A 20,468-nucleotide genomic window follows, 5' to 3' on the forward strand; every position below is an offset into this window, starting at 1 on the left:
TGGATACCAGGCCACCCCCAAAAACTTACAACTCTCCTACCTCAGTATCCAAACAGCCCCATACCTGCTCCCCACCCCCTCTCTCTGAGAGACAGAGAAGACTGTCTCTATGTTGCTCTGGCTGTCCCAAAACCCACTATGAAAACCAGGCTGGCCACCTGCCTCTGCTTCCCAAGTGCTGGGATTAAAGGCACGTGCTGCCATGCAAGCCCCCCGCCTTTTAAAAAAGGGTTTCTCTTTATTGCTTTTAGTTACATGTAGGCATGTGTGTATGTGCACATGTACATATATGCAATGACCCTTGGAGGCCAGAGGCACTGGATCCCTTGAGGCTGCAGTTAAGGGGGTTGTGGGTGAAAGTGGGTTGGGTTTGGTTTATGTACACCAGAAGAGGGCACCAGATCTCATTATAAATGGTGGTGAGCCACCATGAGGTTGCTGGGAATTGAACTTGAGACCTTTGGAAGAGTGGTCAGTGCACTTAACCACTGAGCCATCTCTCCAGCCTGGTGCAAGTGTTCTTAACAACTGAATCATCTCTCCAGCCCACACCAGACCTTTTTTTTTTTTTTTTAAATCAGGCTTGCCTTAACACTGAAGCTGAAAGAAATGTCAAAGGACTTGAAACCTAAAGTTTAGAGTTTTGAACTGGCGCTGTTCAATAAACCCAGGAGTATCAAAACACTTAGAAGTAGGGAGCCAACTTTTTTTTTTCCCTGAGGCTAGGCCAGTTTCCTTCAAAACATATCCCTTAGTCTCAGAAAGGCAAAAACCAAGTCAAGAGCACAGAATGGTTCTTTCTGCTCCCCGGAGTAACTGCCTCTTGCTAACAGACAGGAAGAACGTTTTCTTTTGAGCCTGGCCTGAGCTACATGACAAGTTCCAGGCCCGTTTAGGGTACATAGCAATTTCCTAATCCGCCTGGGTAGTGAGTTCCAGATTAGCCTCAGCTATATACTGAGTGTCAAGGCGGTTGCTACCCAAATGAGTTCCATTCCTGAGCTATATGGTGGAGCCCAAATTCTCCTCAGCTACACAATGAGCTCTGAATCAGCCTGGGATACAAAACAAAGCCCTTTAAAAAGAAAAACGAGCAAAAAGATAATAAAACGACAGAGGGGAAAAATAAGATACGATTAAAAAAAAAGAAGAAGAAAAACACCAAGTACAACAACCGATGGCCCCTCCGTGGGGAGGGAAGCAGTTTCCTCCTGCCCGCCCCTGCCCCTGGCCAGCCCGGCCTCACCCATCCTCTGCGGAGCCCGAGGCCCGCAGGTCGCCAGGAAACGCGGAGAGCGCGGGACTACCACCTGGAGGGTCCGGTTTACAGTACCCGGGAAGCCATGCTGCCGGCAGGACCGCCCGCATTGGCCACAGAAGGCAGAGGCGGGCCCAGCAGAAAGACGGCGGTAGCGTAAGCTCCAAGGTCCTCTCTGATTGGTTCATATGAAAAATGGGGCGGGATCAAGGGGGAAGCCCCAATCGTAACCTGGGAAAGATGCTAGAAAACTTCCTGTACTTCTCGGATTGGCTCAGAATGGGAAGGGGCGGGCTTGTGGGAAGCTCGGTCCGGAGGAGGAGACGCAAAACCGAGCGTGCTCCGGGCTCTATTTGGATTGGCTCGGAGGGGAAAGAGCGGGACCGAGGAAAGTATTTTCAAGAAATGAATGAAAACCTGGCTTGATAGTGTAGACTGTTAATCCTAGCACTATAGAGACAGAGGGAGGCTTCAAACAAAGCGATTAGTCGGCCTCTGCTTCCCGGGTGCACAGAAGGCCACTACGCCGAGCCAACAGATTTGTTTTGTTTTGCTTTGTTTTTGTTTTTCGAGACAGGGTTCCTCTGTGTAGCCTTGGCTGTCCTGGACTCGGTTTGTAGACCAGGCTGGCCTCGAACTCACAATGATCCGCCTGCCTCTGCCTCCCGAGTGCTGGGATTAAAAAAGAAAGAAAGGAAGGAAGAAAGAAAGAAAGAAAGAAAGACATTAAAAACAAAAACCACTCAGGACATCCAGGCGTACTAGCGCATGCTTCTAATCCCAATATTTGAGACTGAGGCAGAAGAAGGGTTGCTCATGAGTTAGTGGCCAGTCTGAGCTACATAGTGAGACTTTTGTTTCAAGAACAAAACAAAGCAAAAACTGATGATGACCATAGTCTGCAGTGTAGGTGTGTTATGTGTCGGTTCATTTGCATCTTAACTGCAACAAGTGACTGTAACAGCCATTATTTAGATTGGAGAAGTAGAATGTGGACTGATTGTCAGACGAGTGTCTGCTAGGGGTACTAAAGTATTTAAGGATACTTAAGGATATGGTTGCTTTGAGGAGGATGATAACGAAACAGGGTCTCAAGTAGCCCAGGCTGGCCTCGAACTCACTGTGTTGGTGAGGATGGCCTTGAACTCTTGGTATCCTGGCTGTTCCTAAAAAGTTCTGAGATTACAAGCGAAAGCCGTCATACCTGGTAATTTGCTGTAAAAATAATATAATAAAAAGAGGGAGAACAAAATAAGAATAGATGGAGGTTGATAATTATAGAACAACATGACGGAAGCTCATTACACTTTTTTTTCCCTTCTAAAATTCTCCTTAAAAATTAGAATGAAGTCCGGCGTGGTGGGGAACGCCTTTGATCCCAGCACTCAGGAGGCAGAAGGAGGCCAGCCTGGTCTAGAAGGAGAGTCCAGGGCAGCCAAGGCTACACAGAGAAACCCTGTCTCGGAAAACCAAACAAGTTAGAATGAATGCAGTGTCTTAACTCTGCAAACTCAACTAGCAACTGGTGTTTCCACTTGGACATCAAACGCTACTCAGGAGCCTATAGGAATTACTAGCGCATGTAAATGACATCATCGCCGACCGCCTTCCTTGTAGGGCGGAGAGAGATGGCGTTAAAAGCCACACCGCGCAGGCGTGGTTGCTCTCTTTTCCTGGGCGGGGGCTAGTGAGCCGCCTGACGCAGGCGCAGTGGGGCAGTTTGGTGCGCAGTGGCTGCTACCCCGTGAGTAGGTCCGGGAAGAGTCGCGCACTTTTTGGGCGTTAAGGGTCCGCGCGCCGCGGGGTCGTTTCAGCCGAGCACTTGGAACCCCTGCGAGCTCGAGGTCTGTGAGCAGCCACCATGTCGATCTTCACCCCCACCAACCAGATCCGACTGACCAATGTGGCCGTGGTGCGGATGAAACGAGCAGGGAAGCGCTTCGAAATCGCCTGCTATAAAAACAAGGTCGTCGGCTGGCGGAGTGGCGTGTGAGTGACCCTGTGCCCGGAGCCTATCGGACCGGCCCCCGACCCGACCCCGAGGCCTGGTCTCCCTAAGCCCGGCCCTTGAGAGCCATGGGTACCTTTCAGGCCTGGTTTGGGATTTTGTTGGTGTCGTAAAAACTTGCCTATTTAGAAATTGTCATAGCTGGGCCTGGTGGCTAGGCCTGTAATCCTAGCACTCAGGACGCTGAGGCAGGAGGATTGCTGCGAATTCCAGGCAAGCTTCGAAGTAGTGTGTGTGAGAGAGAGACCCTGTCCCTGGGCTTCTTGGATTGATGATTAAGATAGGAACCCGAGACTCCAAATACTATCACAAAGAAAAGAGACTTACTATGGTCGTTTTCCTGGAAAGAAAATCAGGAAGCTAATCCTACAAACACTGAGTAGAGCAGATGTCACACACACCTCTCAGAACCCCCAGTTTTACCCAAATGCATAGTGTCTAAACTACTGCCACCTAGGGACAGACAATTCCTGGATGGAAGCCTTCAGCGCCACTCCCCACCACACCCTGGGTTTCCCCACATAAAACAATGACGTGTCCTGTCTTCCTTCCCTGATGAAGTGGGAGGTCCTGAGTTTGAGATTGTTTCAGATAGCGCAGAACACACTATGTAGTTCTGTATGTCAGGCTGGCCTTAAACTCCCAATTTCCCTTGTCTCTGCCTCCTGCATGCTGGGATTGCAGATGGGCACACACCACACCTAGCTCTCAGCACTTGCCATGTATCTCGTTGCCATCTTGTATTTAAATGTGAGTGGATTTCCAGCTGACCAGTGGATTCATATAGGACTTTCTCTCCTGCCCTTTCAAGGGAAAAAGACCTTGATGAAGTTCTGCAGACCCACTCAGTATTTGTAAATGTTTCCAAAGGTCAGGTTGCCAAGAAGGAAGACCTCATCAGTGCATTCGGAACAGACGACCAGACGGAAATCTGCAAACAGGTAGGTTCCGCCAGCCGCCATACATAATCTCATGATCATCGGCAACATCAGGACTACGGTTGTTCTTGATGAGTTCTTGTTGGTTGTTTTAGCATCTTTTCCCCCCAGTTATGTTGTTCTAAGACTTGGGAGGTCTGTATGGTGTGTTTGATAATTTTTCTTCTTGACACATACACTCACTGTGTAGCCCTAGCTGGCAGCAAACTCTCTGGGCAGCTGTGTCCTGGAGTAGGACAAACTCTAGATTTGTTTTTGGAGACAAAGGGTGCTACCATATCCAGCGTCTGGATTATTTTTTTTTTTAATCAAACTTTAGAAATTAACTTTTCTAACAAATTATCTACCTCATTTACCTTACCGTTATTCCCCATCCCATCTTCACCCCAGATGATTTTTTTTTTAAAGCAAATTCTCACTGTATAGCCCTGGCTGGCCTCAACGTCATAGAGACCCACCTGTCTCTGACTCCTGAGTGCTGGGATTAAAGGTGTGTGTCACCGCACCTGCCTGTGGTTTTTTGGCTTTGTTTTGTGGTGGCGGTTCTGAGACTTCAACCCAGGAACTTTAGTAGCCTGCAAGGCATGTGCTATACCCAACCTTGCTAATTCTTTAATACAGTTCCTCATGTGGTGACCCCCAACCATAAAATTATTTTCATAGCTACTGCATGACTATACTTTTGCTACTGTTATGACCCGTAAGGTAAATATCTAATAGGCAGCCCCCAAAGGGCTCGCGGCCCACAGGCTGAGAATTGCTGCTCTAAGTGGGCTTTCTCTCCCTGGCCCTCAGGAAGCCTGACCATGGGACTCATTTTAGGCAGCACGTGATTCTGCGTTAGCAGCCGCAGTAACCAAACTGCATTTCCCCCCTGCTAACTAGATCTGTACAGTAGAGAATTGAACTAAAACTGACAGGCGCTTCCTGTATGTTCTGCCACTTAGATTTTGACTAAAGGAGAAGTTCAAGTATCGGATAAAGAACGGCACACGCAGCTGGAGCAGATGTTTAGGGATATTGCAACCATTGTTGCAGACAAGTGTGTCAACCCAGAAACCAAGAGACCCTACACCGTCATCCTCATTGAGAGGGCTATGAAGGACATCCACTATTCAGTGAAGCCCAACAAGAGCACGAAGCAGCAGGTGGGTGCTCGACGGTGACATCATCAGAGCACGTGGCCATGGAAACGTCTGACGCTCCTGCCTCCCGCTCTCGGGTGCTGGGGTCGAAGCATACGCTTCTAAGCCTGGCTGTTGTGCTGGTGGTGGGACCAGGGCTTTCTGCACACTGGGCAAGCACTACCAGCTGAGCCACAGCCTTAGCCCTGCCTCTTTACAAATGCACACAGAACTCTCACTCCCTGTCCAACCAAAACCTTTTAAAGACAAAACCTGGATTTTGAGTCACGTGAACTCCTTGACTGTTCCTATTGATGACATATTTCATACAACTCCGCCCTCTCAGGCCGGAAGTGCTGCTGAATGCCTGTATTTCAAGTCCTTGGGAGGCTGAGGCCCTGTCCCAGAAAGTCAAGTCACCTTTTTCTTCTTTTCTTTTTTTTTTTTTTTTTTCCGAGATAGGGTTTCTCTGTGTAGCCTTGGCTGTCCTGAACTCACTCTGTAGGCCAGGCTGGCCTCGAACTCACAGTAATCCACCTGCCTCTGCCTCCCGAGTGCTGGGATTAAAGGTGTACCACCCAATGACAGTTCCTCAGGCAGAGGTGCACACAAAGTGGGGAAGCTCCTCCTAGGTGGCTTGTGGGATGCTCTGGTCCATTTTCCCACGGAACATGTCTCTGGTCTCGCACTGTTCTAGAATTAATACAACCTAGACGTAGGCTCAGGTCCTCTAGGGACACACACAGCTTAGAATGCGGTGGGTTTAGAAATCTCTTGGCAGGAATCTCTGAAATTTTCCAACTGAGCTGGAAAGACATTTTGTCTGTTCTAGAGAAGTTCACTTGTGTTTGCAAATGTAATCACCACGCCCCATGTTTTCTCAACTGTTTATAGTGCTGAGGGTGGAGCCTAGGCCCTCATGCATGCTAGGTAAATGCTTTACCACTAAACTACATTCCCAGCTTTTGACAGTGCTTTCTTCCAAAGTGAAGAATTATTTTATTTCCATTTCACATCTTCTTCTAGTTTTTTCTAGGATTGCTTTGTGTCTTAGCCATGAAGCCATTGGCATGATGCAGCGGTGTGGAAACTGGTTTGTCCGTATGGACATGAGTTAGTGCAGCACAAAAGGTGACTGACAAGCACTCCACGTTCTGTCTTGACAGGCTCTGGAGGTGATAAAGCAGCTGAAAGAGAAGATCCAGATAGAGCGTGCCCACATGCGCTTGCGCTTCATCCTGCCAGTCAGTGAGGGAAAGAAGCTGAAGGAGAAGCTGAAGCCGCTGGTGAAGGTGGTGGAGAGCGAGGACTACAGCCAGCAGCTGGAGATGGTAAGATGACGGGGCGGGGAGCGAGCGGCAGCCTAGGCCCCAGGGTTATAGCCTTACCACGGTCGTGGCTTCATTCTACCAGAATAGCTTATTTTCTGATCCTGCACACTCTATTTATTACTTTTGCATAGCTGTGACCCAAGCCCAACAGATGAAAGGTTTATTTTTGGCTCAGTCTGAGAGGATTCAGTCCATAACTGCTTGGCCTCAATTGGGCAGAAGAGGAAGGAGAGGGCACGGGGGACCTGGAGACCAGGTGTGCCCCTGCAGAGACAGGCCCCTGAGATCACTTCCTCCACGCAGACCTCACCTCCTAACGGTCCCAGGCTTGACAAAATAGCACCACCAGCTGGGGATAAAACTTTGAACAGAGGAGCCTGTTGGGGACATGTCATAGTTAAGCCATATAATATTTAGAAGTTGTAGGTGAGACAAAGGTATAAGTAGGACGACACTGCAGTTAAGCAGTCACAAGATTTTCTTACTTGCTTTGTAGTCAAATTCGTAATAGAATTACATTAGCCATGTTCACTTTCTAAGTACTAAGATATATTTTACACTGAGTCTTCTATTTTGAGGCAACTAATAATAAAAGTGGAGCCGAGAACTGCATACCTGTCACCCTAGCACTCCAGAAGTAGAGGTCGGAGGATCCTGAGTTCAAGGTCATCCTCACCTGCACAGTAACCTTGAGGCTACACGTCACCAGCTCTCTGTATACCAGAACATATTTTAAGCATCAGTGGTGAGAGGCTTTGCTGCTGAGTCACAGGTGGCTCCCCTGGAGAGAGACAGCCTGCTGACACAGTCAGCATCTGAACTCTTCAGAACCTGTCATGGCTTTTCAGTATGTCTCGGGTCTGTTTCACAGGTGGAAGTGACTGTCCCTGACGTGTAGAAATCTAATGCTTGATTTCAGCCCGGAGGGGCCCATATGTATAAAGCAGCTGGGGGATCTGGTTATGTCTTGAATAGGGATTGAGCCCAGGGTCTTAGTGCTAGGCAGCGCTGGCTCTCACTGAGCTGCAGCACCGACCACGTGACTGAGTCCTCAACAGGGCTGAGTGCCTTTCCCAAAGGCCAAACTCCAGACCCGGCCTGCTGCCCTGGCCTCCACCATGTGAGCAGACCTGGCACACAGCCATCGCCTTGCCCTGGGCATTCCGGCTGAGTTTATTCCATGCTGTTAGCCAGCTGCCCTTGGAAACCAGCTGTGTTAATCATTGCAGGTGTGCCTCATTGACCCGGGCTGCTTCCGAGAAATTGATGAGCTAATAAAGAAGGAAACCAAAGGCAAGGGTTCGCTGGAAGTGCTCAGTCTGAAGGACGTGGAGGAAGGAGATGAGAAGTTCGAATGACCCCCTCCTGCTCCTCAGCTGGAGCACGCGGCGGATGTCTGTTCCCAGCAGCAGTCTGTTTCTGTGACCTGCCAGAGCCCTGCTCAAGCAACGTGCCACTTCCGTCTTGTGTTAAACATTTGCCTAGGTACCTGAGTGTTTGTTGTAAATCAGGGTTTCCAGCAAAAACAAAAAGCCCAAAATACAGAGTCCAGAACAGAACAGCTCTTCACTGCTGTGTCTGCCTTTCTAGTTCCAAAGGGAAGAACAGAGACAGTGTTGTGGATAAGAAGGTAGAGCCGTGCGTGGCAGATGCCTGGAGAGCGGTCTGCTAAGGGCAGTGCTTGCTGGGAAGAAGTGGTGTTTCTGCATAAGGAAGCCCAGGTCTAAGGTGTGAACTCAGACAGGACTTCCTAGTTCCCTACATTTACATGTATAATGACTAGAGAGAATTTGAATTTATAATTTTCAACAAACATGGTACCACAACTGACTTAGATTATTCTTGGTAAAATATATAAAGTCATTTAATACTAATTCTTAAAAGTTTATAATATATGTTAGCATAGCTAAAATTATACATAATCAATAAAACTTATTTTTATTAAGCTCTGTCTTGCACTTCTAGATAGCCTCCTTATTGTACTATTTTTTGTGTAAGGTACTATTATCACTGATGTGATGAAATGCCTGAAAACAATCTTAAGGGGAGGTTTTACTTTGGCTGACAGTCATAGTCCATCATAGCAGAGACGGCATGGTGGCAGCATCATGACGCAGCTGGCTGGTCATAGTGCACCTGCAGTCAGGAAGTAGAGAGGTGAATGTGGCTCCCTTTCTAGTCAGTCCAGGAGCCCAGCCCATAGATGGTAAACCCAGTGTGGAGACCCACAGATGTGACCAGAGGTTTGCTCCCATCCTGTCAAGTTGACTAGCCATCACAATTTAGGGTAGGGGGTGTTAATTCCTTTGTGTTTTGAGGGTCTTAATCAAACAAAGGTCTTTAATTCTAGCACTTGGGAGGCAGAGGCAGGCAGCTCTGAGTTCAAACCAGCCTAGTTACAGAGTGAGCTCCAGGACAGCCTGGGCTACAGAGAGAAACCTTGTTTCAAATAAATTAATAAACAGATGTCCAAGAACACTTTGACAGTTTTGGGTTTGCTTTTAATTTTTTTTTCCCTTCCTATTCAGAATTCATACTCCTGCCTCAGCCTCCTGAATACTGGGATTATAAGCCCATGCCCAACCCCTGTTCTTAGAGTTAATTCATCTACAGCCAACTAACATAGCACAAGAAATTTAGTTTTCAGAAGCAAAAGGCCAGCTTTCACAAATAAGGTGTTTCTTTCTGGGTTTTTGTTTTTAATTAGGTTCTCAGGCCAGCAAAATGACCAGTAAAGGCCCATACCCCCCTAATGACCTGAGTCCTACCCCCAGGACCCACATGGTAGGTGAGAACAGTTGACTTCTGCCAGTTGTAACTTCCATTCATGCACTGTGGCATACATGAACCCACCCACCACACACACACACACACACACAGTGATAAATATAACTTGGGAGGGGGGCAGGCATGGCTTTAATCCCAGCACTCAGGGATAGGCAGCCAGTCTGATCTACTTAGTGTTCTGGCCACCTAGGCTACATAGTGAGACCTAGTTTTTAGAGACAGGGTTTCTCTGTGTAGCCTTGGCTGTACTGGACTCAACTTTGTAGACCAGGCTGGCCTGGAACTCACAGATTCACCCGCTTCTGAGGTATGTATCCACGACCATGCCCGGCACTTCAACTTTTTTTTTTTTTTAAAGAAAAGACTTGTGTAGCCCAGCCTGGCCTTGAATCCCTGGTCCTACCTCACTATCCTCAGTGCTGAGAACACAGAGGGCATCACCACAGCATAGCGGTCACTTCTCGTTTCTGGTAATCATTGCTTTCCTGAGTGTGAGGAAACAAAACAATACCTGACCACCAAGTCAGCTCTAAGGCAAGATCTCCTTGTAATACTGAGAGGAGATGTGTTTATTTTCCAAGGCATCCATTTCAAGAGATAAGGATGAACACACAAGAAAATGGTGGTGAGCACAAAGCATTCCAAGCACAGTGTTCCAGCAGAAAGGAGGAAGGCAGCAAAGACAGGACCTGCACTTTGGGTCTGACCTGATCTGCACAGAGTAGAGTGGGCTACTATTTCCAATAAGAAACTGTGTGCGCACACACACACACTTGCTCCACAGCTAATAGAGGGTGTCTAAATCCCCTGGAGCTGGGTTACAGCCATGAACCCAATGTGGTTGCTAGAAATTGAGCTCAAGTCCCTGTAAGAAAATCAAGAGCGCCAAGCATGGCACTGCATGGCACTGGACTTAAATCTCAACCCTGGGGAGACAGAGGCAGGTGGATCTACAACGCAAGTATGGGACAGCAGGGCTACACAGAGAAACCCTGTTTCAACAAAACAAGAGCTCCTAAGCACTGAGCTCTCCGGCCCCTAGCCCACTGTTCTTAATAGTGGCTAAGGGCACACTAAGGACTTAGGTAATCGGCGTGTATCCTGTGTGCTGAGAACAGAACCCAGAAACCTGCTCCACATTCCCCCAGCCCCTCACTGGGGCTTTCACGGCAACAGCTCTCCCGCTGAGCCACAGCCCTGGCTCTTGCTAATGTCTTCTGGTAGTTTTGGTCAGGTCAATGGTCTCACAGGGCACAAGGTTTTATTCCCTTTGGACAAAGACACATAGATTTGTTGAGGTCACCTGAATAGGAAACACTGGTCACCCTTCATCCTCATGGCAGGGAGTACTTTAAAATAAAATAACCTCAGCCGGGCATGGTGGCGCACGCCTTTAATCCCAGCACTCAGGAGGCAGAGGCAGGCGGATCGCTGTGAGTTGGAGGCCAGCCTAGTCTACAAAGTGAGTCCAGGATTGCCAAGGCTACACAGAGAAACCCTGTCTCGAAAAAAACAAAAAAAAAATAAAAAAATAAAATAAAATAACCTGCACTTTTTGTTCAAACACCACCTATCAGGCTGGAGGAAAGACGACAAACCAAGTAAATCCAGATATTTTATTCTGTAAAGCACATGTGCACATACTTCAAACACAGAAAATCAATGAGGGAGGGACGCCATCACAGATCAGCTAGTGACCATCATGCAGCAAGGGACGGGAGAAGGACCTGCTGCCCTCGAGTCCCACAGTGCCTGCAGGAGGGTCAGGACACAGGAGGCTGGGTGCCTAGGCACCGCCAAGAACACAACAGAAACACCAGGCTCCAAACGGTGAGAACTTACAAAGAATCAAAACTGATTCAAGTCATACCATACGGTGAAAGGACAAAAGGAAAGAGATCAATATGATCTGAAACAGCCATTTCACAAGAAGTCACTGACTTCTGCCTGCAGCCCCAGCCCGAGACACCTGAGGACAAGCCAGTGCTGCTGGGGTCACAGGTCTCCAGTGGCCTAGTCTGCCATTCCAATTCTGAGGGTTACCAGCAAGGAGCGGCTGAGGACCAGGCCCAGACGGCAGGCCCATAAGCTCCACCCCAACCTCCTTCCCCAGCCATCCTCCGTGTGCCTGCTACAGCGAATACTGGTTTTATGGTATGTATCTGGCCTCAGGGTGGGTCATGTCCCAAGCATTTTTGGCACTTCCTCTCCCCAGGCTTGTGGTGGTCTTCCTTCTGCCCACTACAGATCCCAGCCACTGCCTGTCATTAAGACAAGGGTGACCGAGGAGCACAGTTGGGGTGAGCAGAGCAGGGAAAGTGAGGGTTTTATTACTCAGTAGCAGCGGAATCTGAACCCTGATGGTCCCGAGGGCACATTTACACCAGCCAGTCATGTGGCTTTTCTCCATCCTGTCTGACAAGGGTCTCAAAGTCTCAGGGGAGACTAAATTAAATTCACATATTAACCATCTTATAAGCAACTGACCACTGGTTTAAAAACAAACAAAAAACCAACTCTAGTGCATCACATAACTACAGTGATTACTTTAACAATCTTCAATTTAAAAAAAAATTTTTTTTCATTTAAGAGTGCCTGAGGTGAAATTCTCTAGGCTAGTAAGTTTCAGAACACAGCAAGTTAAGTCCAATTGAGACAGACTACAGACCTACAGTTAGGGAACAAAAGTGCTGACATACGTAAGCATGTTTCCTTGCTTTAAGAGATGGTGTATCAGTATGTAGCCCAGGCTAGCTTTGAACTCAAGATTTTCCTGTCTCGGCCTCCAGAAGGCTCAGCCTCCATGTGTTCATCCCCACACCCAGCAAGTCTGGAACACCGCTTTAGAGAACACTGCATGGAAACTGTTAAGGCAGGTGCTGATAGAAAACAAAAAACAAGTGGAAGAGATCATAAATGACTTTTTCAATGGAAACGAGGGCAAAGGGACAGAGGAACCAGATGATCAAAAATGTCCTCAGTAAAATGTTTCTGGTTTTGCTCAGTGAACAGCCATCAGACCCTCATGCCTTCCTGCAGATCTCCCCAGCATCGTTTCCATATTACACATGTCATAATGGTCATTTTCCTTCTGGAGATGTGTGCTGTACAAAATAAGTGCAGAAAAAAAAAATTTTTAAACACACATCTCCTTTAAAACAAAGGCTTGTCTGTGACTGTTAGACCAAACCAGCATTTGTTATTTCAGTAACACATCCTGCTTGTGAAGCTAGCCCTCACTGTGCTCTGTTCCTCTACCACACAGCTACTTCTGAAGGCAGTCACTTCTCTACAGGAGGAGCAGACAGCAGCAGAGCACTCACTGCCTACCTCACTTTTGGGTGCATGACCTTTTGCCTAGGCTAGAAGAACATGTCTGTCTTAGCTAGGGGAATAGTAAAATGTAACTATTTTTTCTTTAAAAAAAAAAAGTTTCTTTGCCAGCAAACTGAAAAGGTGTTACTGCTGCTGCTACTATGGTCAGTAAGCCACAGACATGTAAGAGCCACAGGAGGGAATGGTGGCTTCTGAAATGCAGTGTCCTAACAAAGGTACAAACGGCTTCTACCACTGAACTCGCCGGGCTGACACAAGGACCACAGCAAACCTCTGTCAGACTAGGGCTGGAACACGACCTGCTCAGCTCCGGCAAGACCACCACACCCCCCGGCCCTACATGGGAGAACCCCATGTCCGTGCCCTCCTGCCCCCCAATGAGGGTGACGGGTCCAGGCTGCATCCAGGGCAAAGCACGTGCATCACAGGACCAATTTCCAGATCAATGTTTATAAATATGTACAAATCAGTTCCAGGCACTTGAAATGTCTTTGGCTGGAATAACCCAACATTGCAAGGTCGTATATCCACAGAGTGGCCGGGCTGGGCCGCTCAGCAGGCAATGATCATGGTTCTCGGGCTCCCAGAAAGTGGGAGCTGTGGTACTAGGCATCAGCCAAAGCCACCTACAAGAGAGCAAGCAGACAGCTGAGTCAAATGGGGAGCTGCTGGCACCTCGTCTGACAGCACACGGGCATGCTGACGATGAACAACTACTCTCTTTTGGCAAGGGACTTCACAAGACCCTAAGGAAGCCACCTCGCCTCAGGGAAGGATGAACCAAACCCGCAGTCTGTAAGCAGCTGCCAACCTGCAAAGCCACTTACGCTATGCTAGGAAAGTTAGCCATTTTATTTACTCATTTATTCATTCCTTTCTTCACTTATTCATTCATTTTGGAGACAGGGTCTTGAGAACTATGTAGCTCTGGCTAGCTTGGATTCCTTTGCCTCTGCCTCCTGAGAACTGGAATTAAAGGTGTGCCAGCCTTGGATTTGGTTTTTTAAGACAAGGATTCATGTAGCCTAGGAGAGCCAAAAACTCCCTATGGACTAAGGATGACTTCAAACTCATGATCCTCCTGCCTCAACCTCCCAAGTACTGGGATTCAGGCATGCACTACCACTGGGTTATGCAGTGCTGCAGACTGAAACATGGCCTCATGTTTGCAAGGCAAGCATTCCACTAAGCAAGCCACATCCCTAGCCACAAGTTAACTGCCCTGATACGCACTCTGCTGCATGACTCCAGTGCTGAAAACAGCACTGGAGGAGAGAGGCCCCCTGAAGAAAGGCCTGTTGCCAGAGGTAGCTCCCACTGCTCACCTTCTCAGGACAAAACTCAGGATTGCTCTGACGCAATTTGCTGGGTCTGCCTTTGATGACTGCGTAGCAAAACATCGTTATCACCATCACAAAAAGGAAGTAACTGGTGTGCATGAGATGCAGGTTTATTAAAGAGCGGTCATCCTAGTGAACAAAAGACAGGAAGCCAGACACATGCAGTCAGTCACTGACAACTTTTCAAACATCAGCCTCCATGCCTGCAGCAACTTCATCATTTGTGGTGCTAAGAACTGAACCCATGGGCCAGGCATGGTGGTGCACACCTTTAATGCCAGCACTCGGGAGGCAGAGGCAGAAGGATCACTGTGAGCTCCAGGCCAGCCTGGTCTACAAAGTGAGTTCAGAACAGCCAAGGCTTCACAGAGAAACCCTGTCTGGGGGTGGGGGGTGGGGGGGAATTGAACCCATGGTCTCACGCACACACACACTAAACAAGTGCTTCGACTCTGAGTTACATCTCCAGCGCTCCCAATGCTAATTCTTAAGCTTGAGCAGGCACAGTCCCTCCATTTGTTTCCAAAATCACCAAACTTGCTCTCATGATGGGAAGACATGGAGCTTCTGTGCAACCTCTGCACCCCACCTGCCAGAGCCCTGTTCTCGCAACATGTCTTCATGATCCCAGAAAGCAGCTGTCTGCTATCCTCCCTCTGCAGCACTCTTCCCCTGCACAGCGCGCACACCCCACCAAGTGCAGCATCCCCGCTCCCATGGTTCTCACTAAGCCGCCCAGCAGGAAGCATGTACACGTACACACACACACACACACACACACACACACACACACACACACACACACACCAAGGGCACTTGGGTTTATCCCACTTACATCTGGAACAATAACGGTGAGTTTGGGATTTAAAGCGTGGTAGACTTTTCCGATGGCACCCTTGTAACACCAGAAAGGATTGTAGTCTTGAGCATATTTTGTGTTGGCATCTCTGGCGGTTGTGAAGATCTTGTACCAGAGTGTGGCATTGCTGTATGTGTCGGGGACACAGTGAGGTGGCTGACTGCAGGGGAGAGGAAGAGACCAGCTCGGTGACCTGAAACATTTATTTGGGCTCCCTCCACACACAGCGCCCGGCAACACTGAACAGAGCAACATGAGGAAAGGAGAAATAAGATGTTTTGAACAATTATCACATTTCTCTGGAACAAGTGCCCTCGTGTTTGAGGGTTGTTTGTTATCACTCGTGTTTTGAGACAAGATCTCACTATACAGCAGAAGCTGGCCTACGAGTGCTGGAATTGCAGGTGTGAGCCCACACATCCAACTGCTGTGCCGTTCTTGGTTTTTTTAAACACCCACAATAGGAACCAGATATGGGGCTGCACACCTCTAACTCCAGGACGTGAGGCAGGAAGATCAGGAGTTCTAAGCCAACTTCTGCTGTATAGTATTTGACACCAACCTAGGCTACATGAGACCATCTCAAAACAAATTCCTCCAAAATCTAAAAAGTAAAATAGCTGTACTAATGTATTATATCCCCCTACAAATACATACAACTTAAAGCAATAAAATTACATCTTTAAAAAAGCAAAATAAAAATTAATTCTGGGTCATGGAGATGAAGAGAATCTTTACCTCAGACAGCTTTCATTACAGGTCGCCCTTTTCCAACACATGACTCTTTTAGTAGGAAAGGTGAGCTGGAAAGTGGCCACAGCATCATGGTTCACTATCTTACTGAAGCAGTAGGTTGGGGGGCACAGCTTCTTTCTGGTTTTGTTTTATTGAGACAGGGTCTCATATGTACCCCAGGCTAGTCCTGACCTCATTATATAGAGGAAGATGCCTTGACTTTTCTGATCCTCCCACCACCACCCTTCCGGTGCTGGGACTACAGCTCCACCATGCTCAGTTTTCTGTGTGGGAAATGGAACCCAGGACTTGACGAATGCTAAACAAACACTCTACCCCAATCCAGCACAGTTGTATATGGAGAAGTTAGAATTTCAAATTAAATGAAATAATCCTGGAAGCCAAACGAGATGGCTCAGAAGGTAAATGTACTTGCCACGAAGCCTAGCGACCTGAGTTCAGTCCCTGGAACCCACAGAGCAGGGGAGAACTGACTCCTGCCAATCGTCCTCTTGGCCTCCACAAATGCAGGACACTTACACAGTGACAGGGAAGACTCCAGGGGCAGCTGTGAGGGTCATGCATGCTGTGAACACCACCTGCTCACAGTGGCCGTGGAGGGCACAGTCATCAGCATTCCAGGCAGCGGGGAGAGTAAAGGTGATGTTGATCTCCTCGTGGGCTTCCCTGCCTGCAAAAGAATTAGCAGTTTATTGGTGGACACAGGCAAAAATTCACAGACTGTTCACTGGTATTCCAATGAGTCTCAAGGCAAACTCAACAGGCACCCACTGGCCTGCATACCTGCCCTATGGGATTTCTGAAAGCCACAGTCCTGATCTGAACATTGAGATCACTTGACAAGCACAGCCACAAAGTGGCTCACAAAAGTCTATCTTCCGGTCAGGGCTAGGGAGCCATGCCAGAGCCCAGGCAGGAACAGAGACCGACAACTTGAGTGAAGTGATTTTCTGTACTAATGTTGCTTCACTCAGAACGTCCAGTATCCTGTGAAATGTGACACAAGCATCTCTGCGCACACACAGGAGAAGCAGAGGGTCTACCAGGCTTAGAGACGGTCTCAGGACGACAAACTGAAGCTCTAAAGTCGTAAGGGGAAAAGGCTGTTTACATCCTGGAACACAGGAGTGATATGTATTCTGACTCTCATGGCACCAACTTGCAAGCAGGGCCCCACTAGCATCTTATGGACTTTACTACACAAAGGCTTTTGGGAACCAAAGAACCAAAGGTTATCCTTGCAATGCCCAGCCAGCCCTTAGTATGAACAAAGCTTTCCAGCTTCTCCCAGTTTTTACTTTCATGTCCTCCTAAACCATGTCTACTGTGTCCAAGCTTAGCACATACAAACAGGCATGGCCATACTCCATGGTATTTATTTTTTGTCATGGTCCCCATAGGCTCAAATGTTTGGATACTAGTCCCCAGTTGGTGCAACTATTTGGGAAGGATTAAGAGGTGTGGTTCAAGGAGGTGTGTACAGGGTGGGCTTTAAAGCTTAAAAAGCCTCTGGCACTCCCAGTGTGCTCACCATCCCCTGCTTGTGGGTCAAGCTGTGAGTTCTCAGCTGCTGCTCCAGCCACCTGCAGCCATGCCTTTGCTCACCCATCAGCTGTCATAAACTCAAACCTCTACAACCATTAGCCCAATTACTTTCTAAGTTGCTTTGATCATGGTGTTTTAACACAGCAAGAGAAAAGTAACTAATTCACCTAACAAGGCCCTAAGTAGCATTTCCTCTCTGGCAGGAAGTATTTTACACACCTGATATGTGTTAATTCCTGATGAACTGTCTTAACTAGCTTTTCACTGCTGTGATAAAACACTATGAAAAAAGGCAGCTTGAGGAAAGGGCTAGTTTGGTGTATCTCTCAAGGCATACTCCACTACTCAGGGAAGCCAGGGCAGGACCTCACGCAGGGCAGGCACCTGGAGGCAGGAGCTGGTGCAGAGGCCATGGAGGGGCTGCTTACTGACCTGCTCCCCATGGCTTGCCCAGCTCAGGAGTAATATCACCCACAATAAGCCGGTACCCTCCCACATCAACTATCAATAGCAAGGGGAAAAAAAATCCACAGGCTTACCCACAGGCCAATCTAGGGGAAGCATTTTCTCAACTGCTGTTTCCTCTTACCAGATGACTCTAGCTTGTGTCAGGCTGAGGTAAAACTAGGCAGTATATAGGCTTTGGTTGTTGTTTATCTTTCTCAGCACTGGGAACTACACATGCTAGGCAAGCCCTCAGCCACTGAGTTACCCCTCTAGCCCAATTACTGATGTTTTTGCTTCTTCTATAATTCCCAAATTCCAAGGGACCAGGTCTGAGGCTTTTTCTAGTTCTTCCTACAAGCTAGCACACTGCTAACTATGCAGACCTGGGGCTGCAGAGATGGCTCAGTGGGTAAGGAGACCCCAGAGTCAATTCACAGCACCTCCAGGCAGCTCACAGCTGTCTGTAACAACAGTGCTAAGGGGATCCTCTGCTCTCTGGCCCCCACGGCACCAGGCATATACATGGTGCATTAGCCACACATACAAGTAAGCAATTTACCATATATGTAGCATAATTAAATAATTAATTTTAAATCTTTTAAGTTAAAAAAAAATTGTTCAGGCCTGAGAGAGCACGTTTTTCACATGCATGAGCCCCTGGTTCAAATTTCAGCATCACAAACAAAATTAAAAGTCCCCAGCACAACAGCTAAGCGGGTCAAGGGCAAATCAGCCTGCTGATGACCTAAGATTAATCCTAAGAGCCTACATATAGAAAATCATTTACTGGGAATTGACCTCAGTCTTCTACATGTTCACAGTAGCACATGTACACCCACATACATACACACACACACACACACACACACAAAATAAATAACAATGACAATGCATTACAAACCCCAGCACAATACACCTATTCATAAATTATACACACTGTGTATACACACTGTGTCTTGAACAACATGAGGTTGGAGTGCTGACTCCCTTACAGCCAAACTGAGTATAATTCCTGACTCCCTAGACTTAACAACCCTAAGAGACTGTGTGAGATTCCTGGAGACCCGACTGAGTGAAAACGCACAGCAACCATTCCTTCTTGACCTCATGAAGTTCAAGTCTCAAGAGAAGAAGCATGTGAAAACATAGAACACTGAACCTACCCCAGTCGCTGCCTAACAACTCTGAAAGTAGCTGACACACACCTGAGAGTCCAATCTGATGCCCAAGGATGGTGGAGTACAGGTGTGTAACATTTCGAGAGTATCCTCCAAAGGGCCTGAGAGGGTCCAGGGTCAAGGTAATGGCCACTGAGATATTGATAGGGCCTGACTCCTCCAGGGACTGGGGCGGCTGGGTGGACGATCTGGCCTGCCCAACGGTCATGGTGCTCTCGGGGGTAGTGGTGTCATTGGAGAGATGCTTCAGTGTCTCGTTTTCTGATACACACAAGTCCAAGTCATTAAACCGTAGCAGGAAAGTATTCCAATCCTTCAGCAAAATAAAACAGAGAGAGAGAGAGAGATGAAGTCCCAGAATCTCCAATGCAGAAAGAGCCGTGACCTTTGACTACTACACAGCACGAGAGGAAGAGAGTGACTTGAAGTTGGCCATCTCAAATCACAACACAGCAGCATCCTGCGCCTGCAGAACAGTGTGATAGAATTATGTTGCCCCGGTAACATGAACTGCACCTTCAGAACAGTGTGATAGAATTATGTTGCCCGGGTAACCTGAACTGCACCTGCAGAACAGTGTGATAGAATTATGTTGCCCCGGTAACATGAACTGCACCTACAGAACAGTGTGATAGAATTATGTTGTCCCGGTAACCTGAACTGCACCTACAGAACAGTGTGATAGAATTATGTTGCCCCGGTAACCTGAACTGCACCTGAAGAACAGTGTGATAGGATTATGTTGCCCTGGTAACCTGAACTGCACCTGCTACAGTGGCTGAGAAGTCAGCATCTTGTAATTAAGAGAAAAATCAACTAGCCCCAATGTCAAACTCAAAAAAGGATCTTGAGGGGCTGGAGAGATAGCTCAGTAGATAAGATCGCCATTCCAGGGATCCCCAGCACCCACATGGCAGTTACCGCTAACTGTCACTGTAGTCCCAAGGGAGTGGAAACCCCTTTCTAACACTACACACACATGGTGCACAGACATGTGAGCAAAACATTCATCCATTTAAGATAAAAGTAAATAAACGCAGAACAAGAAAAGGCGGTGAGGGCTATCAAGACGACTCCGCAGTGAACAGCAGCTGCTCCTGTAAAGAAACTAAGCTCACTTGCCAGCACACACAGCACTGACGGTGGCTCACCAACTCCAGGGTCAGAGCATCCGGTACCCTTTCTGTTCTATGCGAGCACACAGTGTACATAGGTACATGCAGGAAAACCCTCATACATATAAACTTTTAAAAAAAGGATTCAGAGGCCGGGCGTGGTGGCGCACGCCTTTAATCCCAGCACTTGGGAGGCAGAGGAAGGCGGATTGCTGTGAGTTCGAGGCCAGCCTGGTCTACAAAGTGAGTCCAGGACAGCCAAGGCCACCTAGAGAGACCCTGTCTCAAAAAAAAAAAAAAAAAAAGGATTCAGCTGCGCAGTGGTGGTGCACACACAGGTGGACCTTTGAGTTCAAGGCCAACCTGATCTATACAGTAAGTTCCAGGACAGTCAGGGCTACACAGAGAACACTGTTTTGAAGAGGGGAAAAAAAGTTGGGGGGAGG

General features: G+C 47.9%; 3 protein-coding genes across 5 annotated transcripts in view; 1 reads left to right on the forward strand and 2 right to left on the reverse strand.

Moving 5' to 3' along the window:
* Positions 1-1,420, reverse strand: part of LOC311586494 (S-adenosyl-L-methionine-dependent tRNA 4-demethylwyosine synthase TYW1) — an 80,256-nt gene extending 78,836 nt beyond the window's left edge. The window contains exon 1 of the mRNA XM_084762554.1: positions 1,247-1,420. Within this exon, the coding sequence (XP_084618680.1) occupies positions 1,247-1,250 (4 nt within the window). The 5' untranslated portion in view covers positions 1,251-1,420. The remainder of the gene's footprint in view (positions 1-1,246) is intronic.
* Positions 1,421-2,942: 1,522 nt separating this feature from the next.
* Positions 2,943-8,604, forward strand: SBDS (SBDS ribosome maturation factor). The gene is made up of 5 exons (XM_084762580.1): positions 2,943-3,247; positions 4,078-4,207; positions 5,152-5,352; positions 6,495-6,659; positions 7,889-8,604. Exons 1-5 carry the CDS (start codon positions 3,120-3,122, stop codon positions 8,015-8,017), a joined length of 753 nt encoding a protein of 250 aa, XP_084618706.1. The 5' UTR covers positions 2,943-3,119; the 3' UTR covers positions 8,018-8,604.
* A 2,444-nt stretch (positions 8,605-11,048) lies between these two features.
* The window catches only part of TMEM248 (transmembrane protein 248), a 128,496-nt gene continuing 119,076 nt past the window's right edge, over positions 11,049-20,468 (reverse strand). For all 3 annotated transcript variants that reach the window (XM_084762573.1, XM_084762572.1, XM_084762571.1), the window contains exons 3-7: positions 18,935-19,220; positions 16,257-16,407; positions 14,958-15,141; positions 14,108-14,251; positions 11,049-13,408 (exon numbers count right to left, since the gene is read on the reverse strand). In XM_084762573.1, the coding sequence (XP_084618699.1) occupies positions 13,388-13,408; positions 14,108-14,251; positions 14,958-15,141; positions 16,257-16,407; positions 18,935-19,220 (786 nt within the window). In that variant the 3' untranslated portion in view covers positions 11,049-13,387. The remainder of the gene's footprint in view (positions 13,409-14,107; positions 14,252-14,957; positions 15,142-16,256; positions 16,408-18,934; positions 19,221-20,468) is intronic.

The sequence above is a fragment of the Acomys minous genome (assembly GCF_964271855.1).
Source record: "Acomys minous genome assembly, chromosome: 16".
Classification (NCBI taxonomy): Eukaryota; Metazoa; Chordata; class Mammalia; order Rodentia; family Muridae; genus Acomys; species Acomys minous.

Excerpts from the sequence above, each read along its gene's own strand:
- SBDS (XM_084762580.1), top strand. The coding sequence starts at position 3,120 with ATGTCGATCTTCACCCCCACCAACCAGATCCGACTGACCAATGTGGCC. Across the intron at positions 3,248-4,077 it reads GTCGGCTGGCGGAGTGGCGT|GGAAAAAGACCTTGATGAAG; the intron begins GTGAGTGACCCT and ends TGCCCTTTCAAG. Across the intron at positions 4,208-5,151 it reads AGACGGAAATCTGCAAACAG|ATTTTGACTAAAGGAGAAGT; the intron begins GTAGGTTCCGCC and ends TCTGCCACTTAG.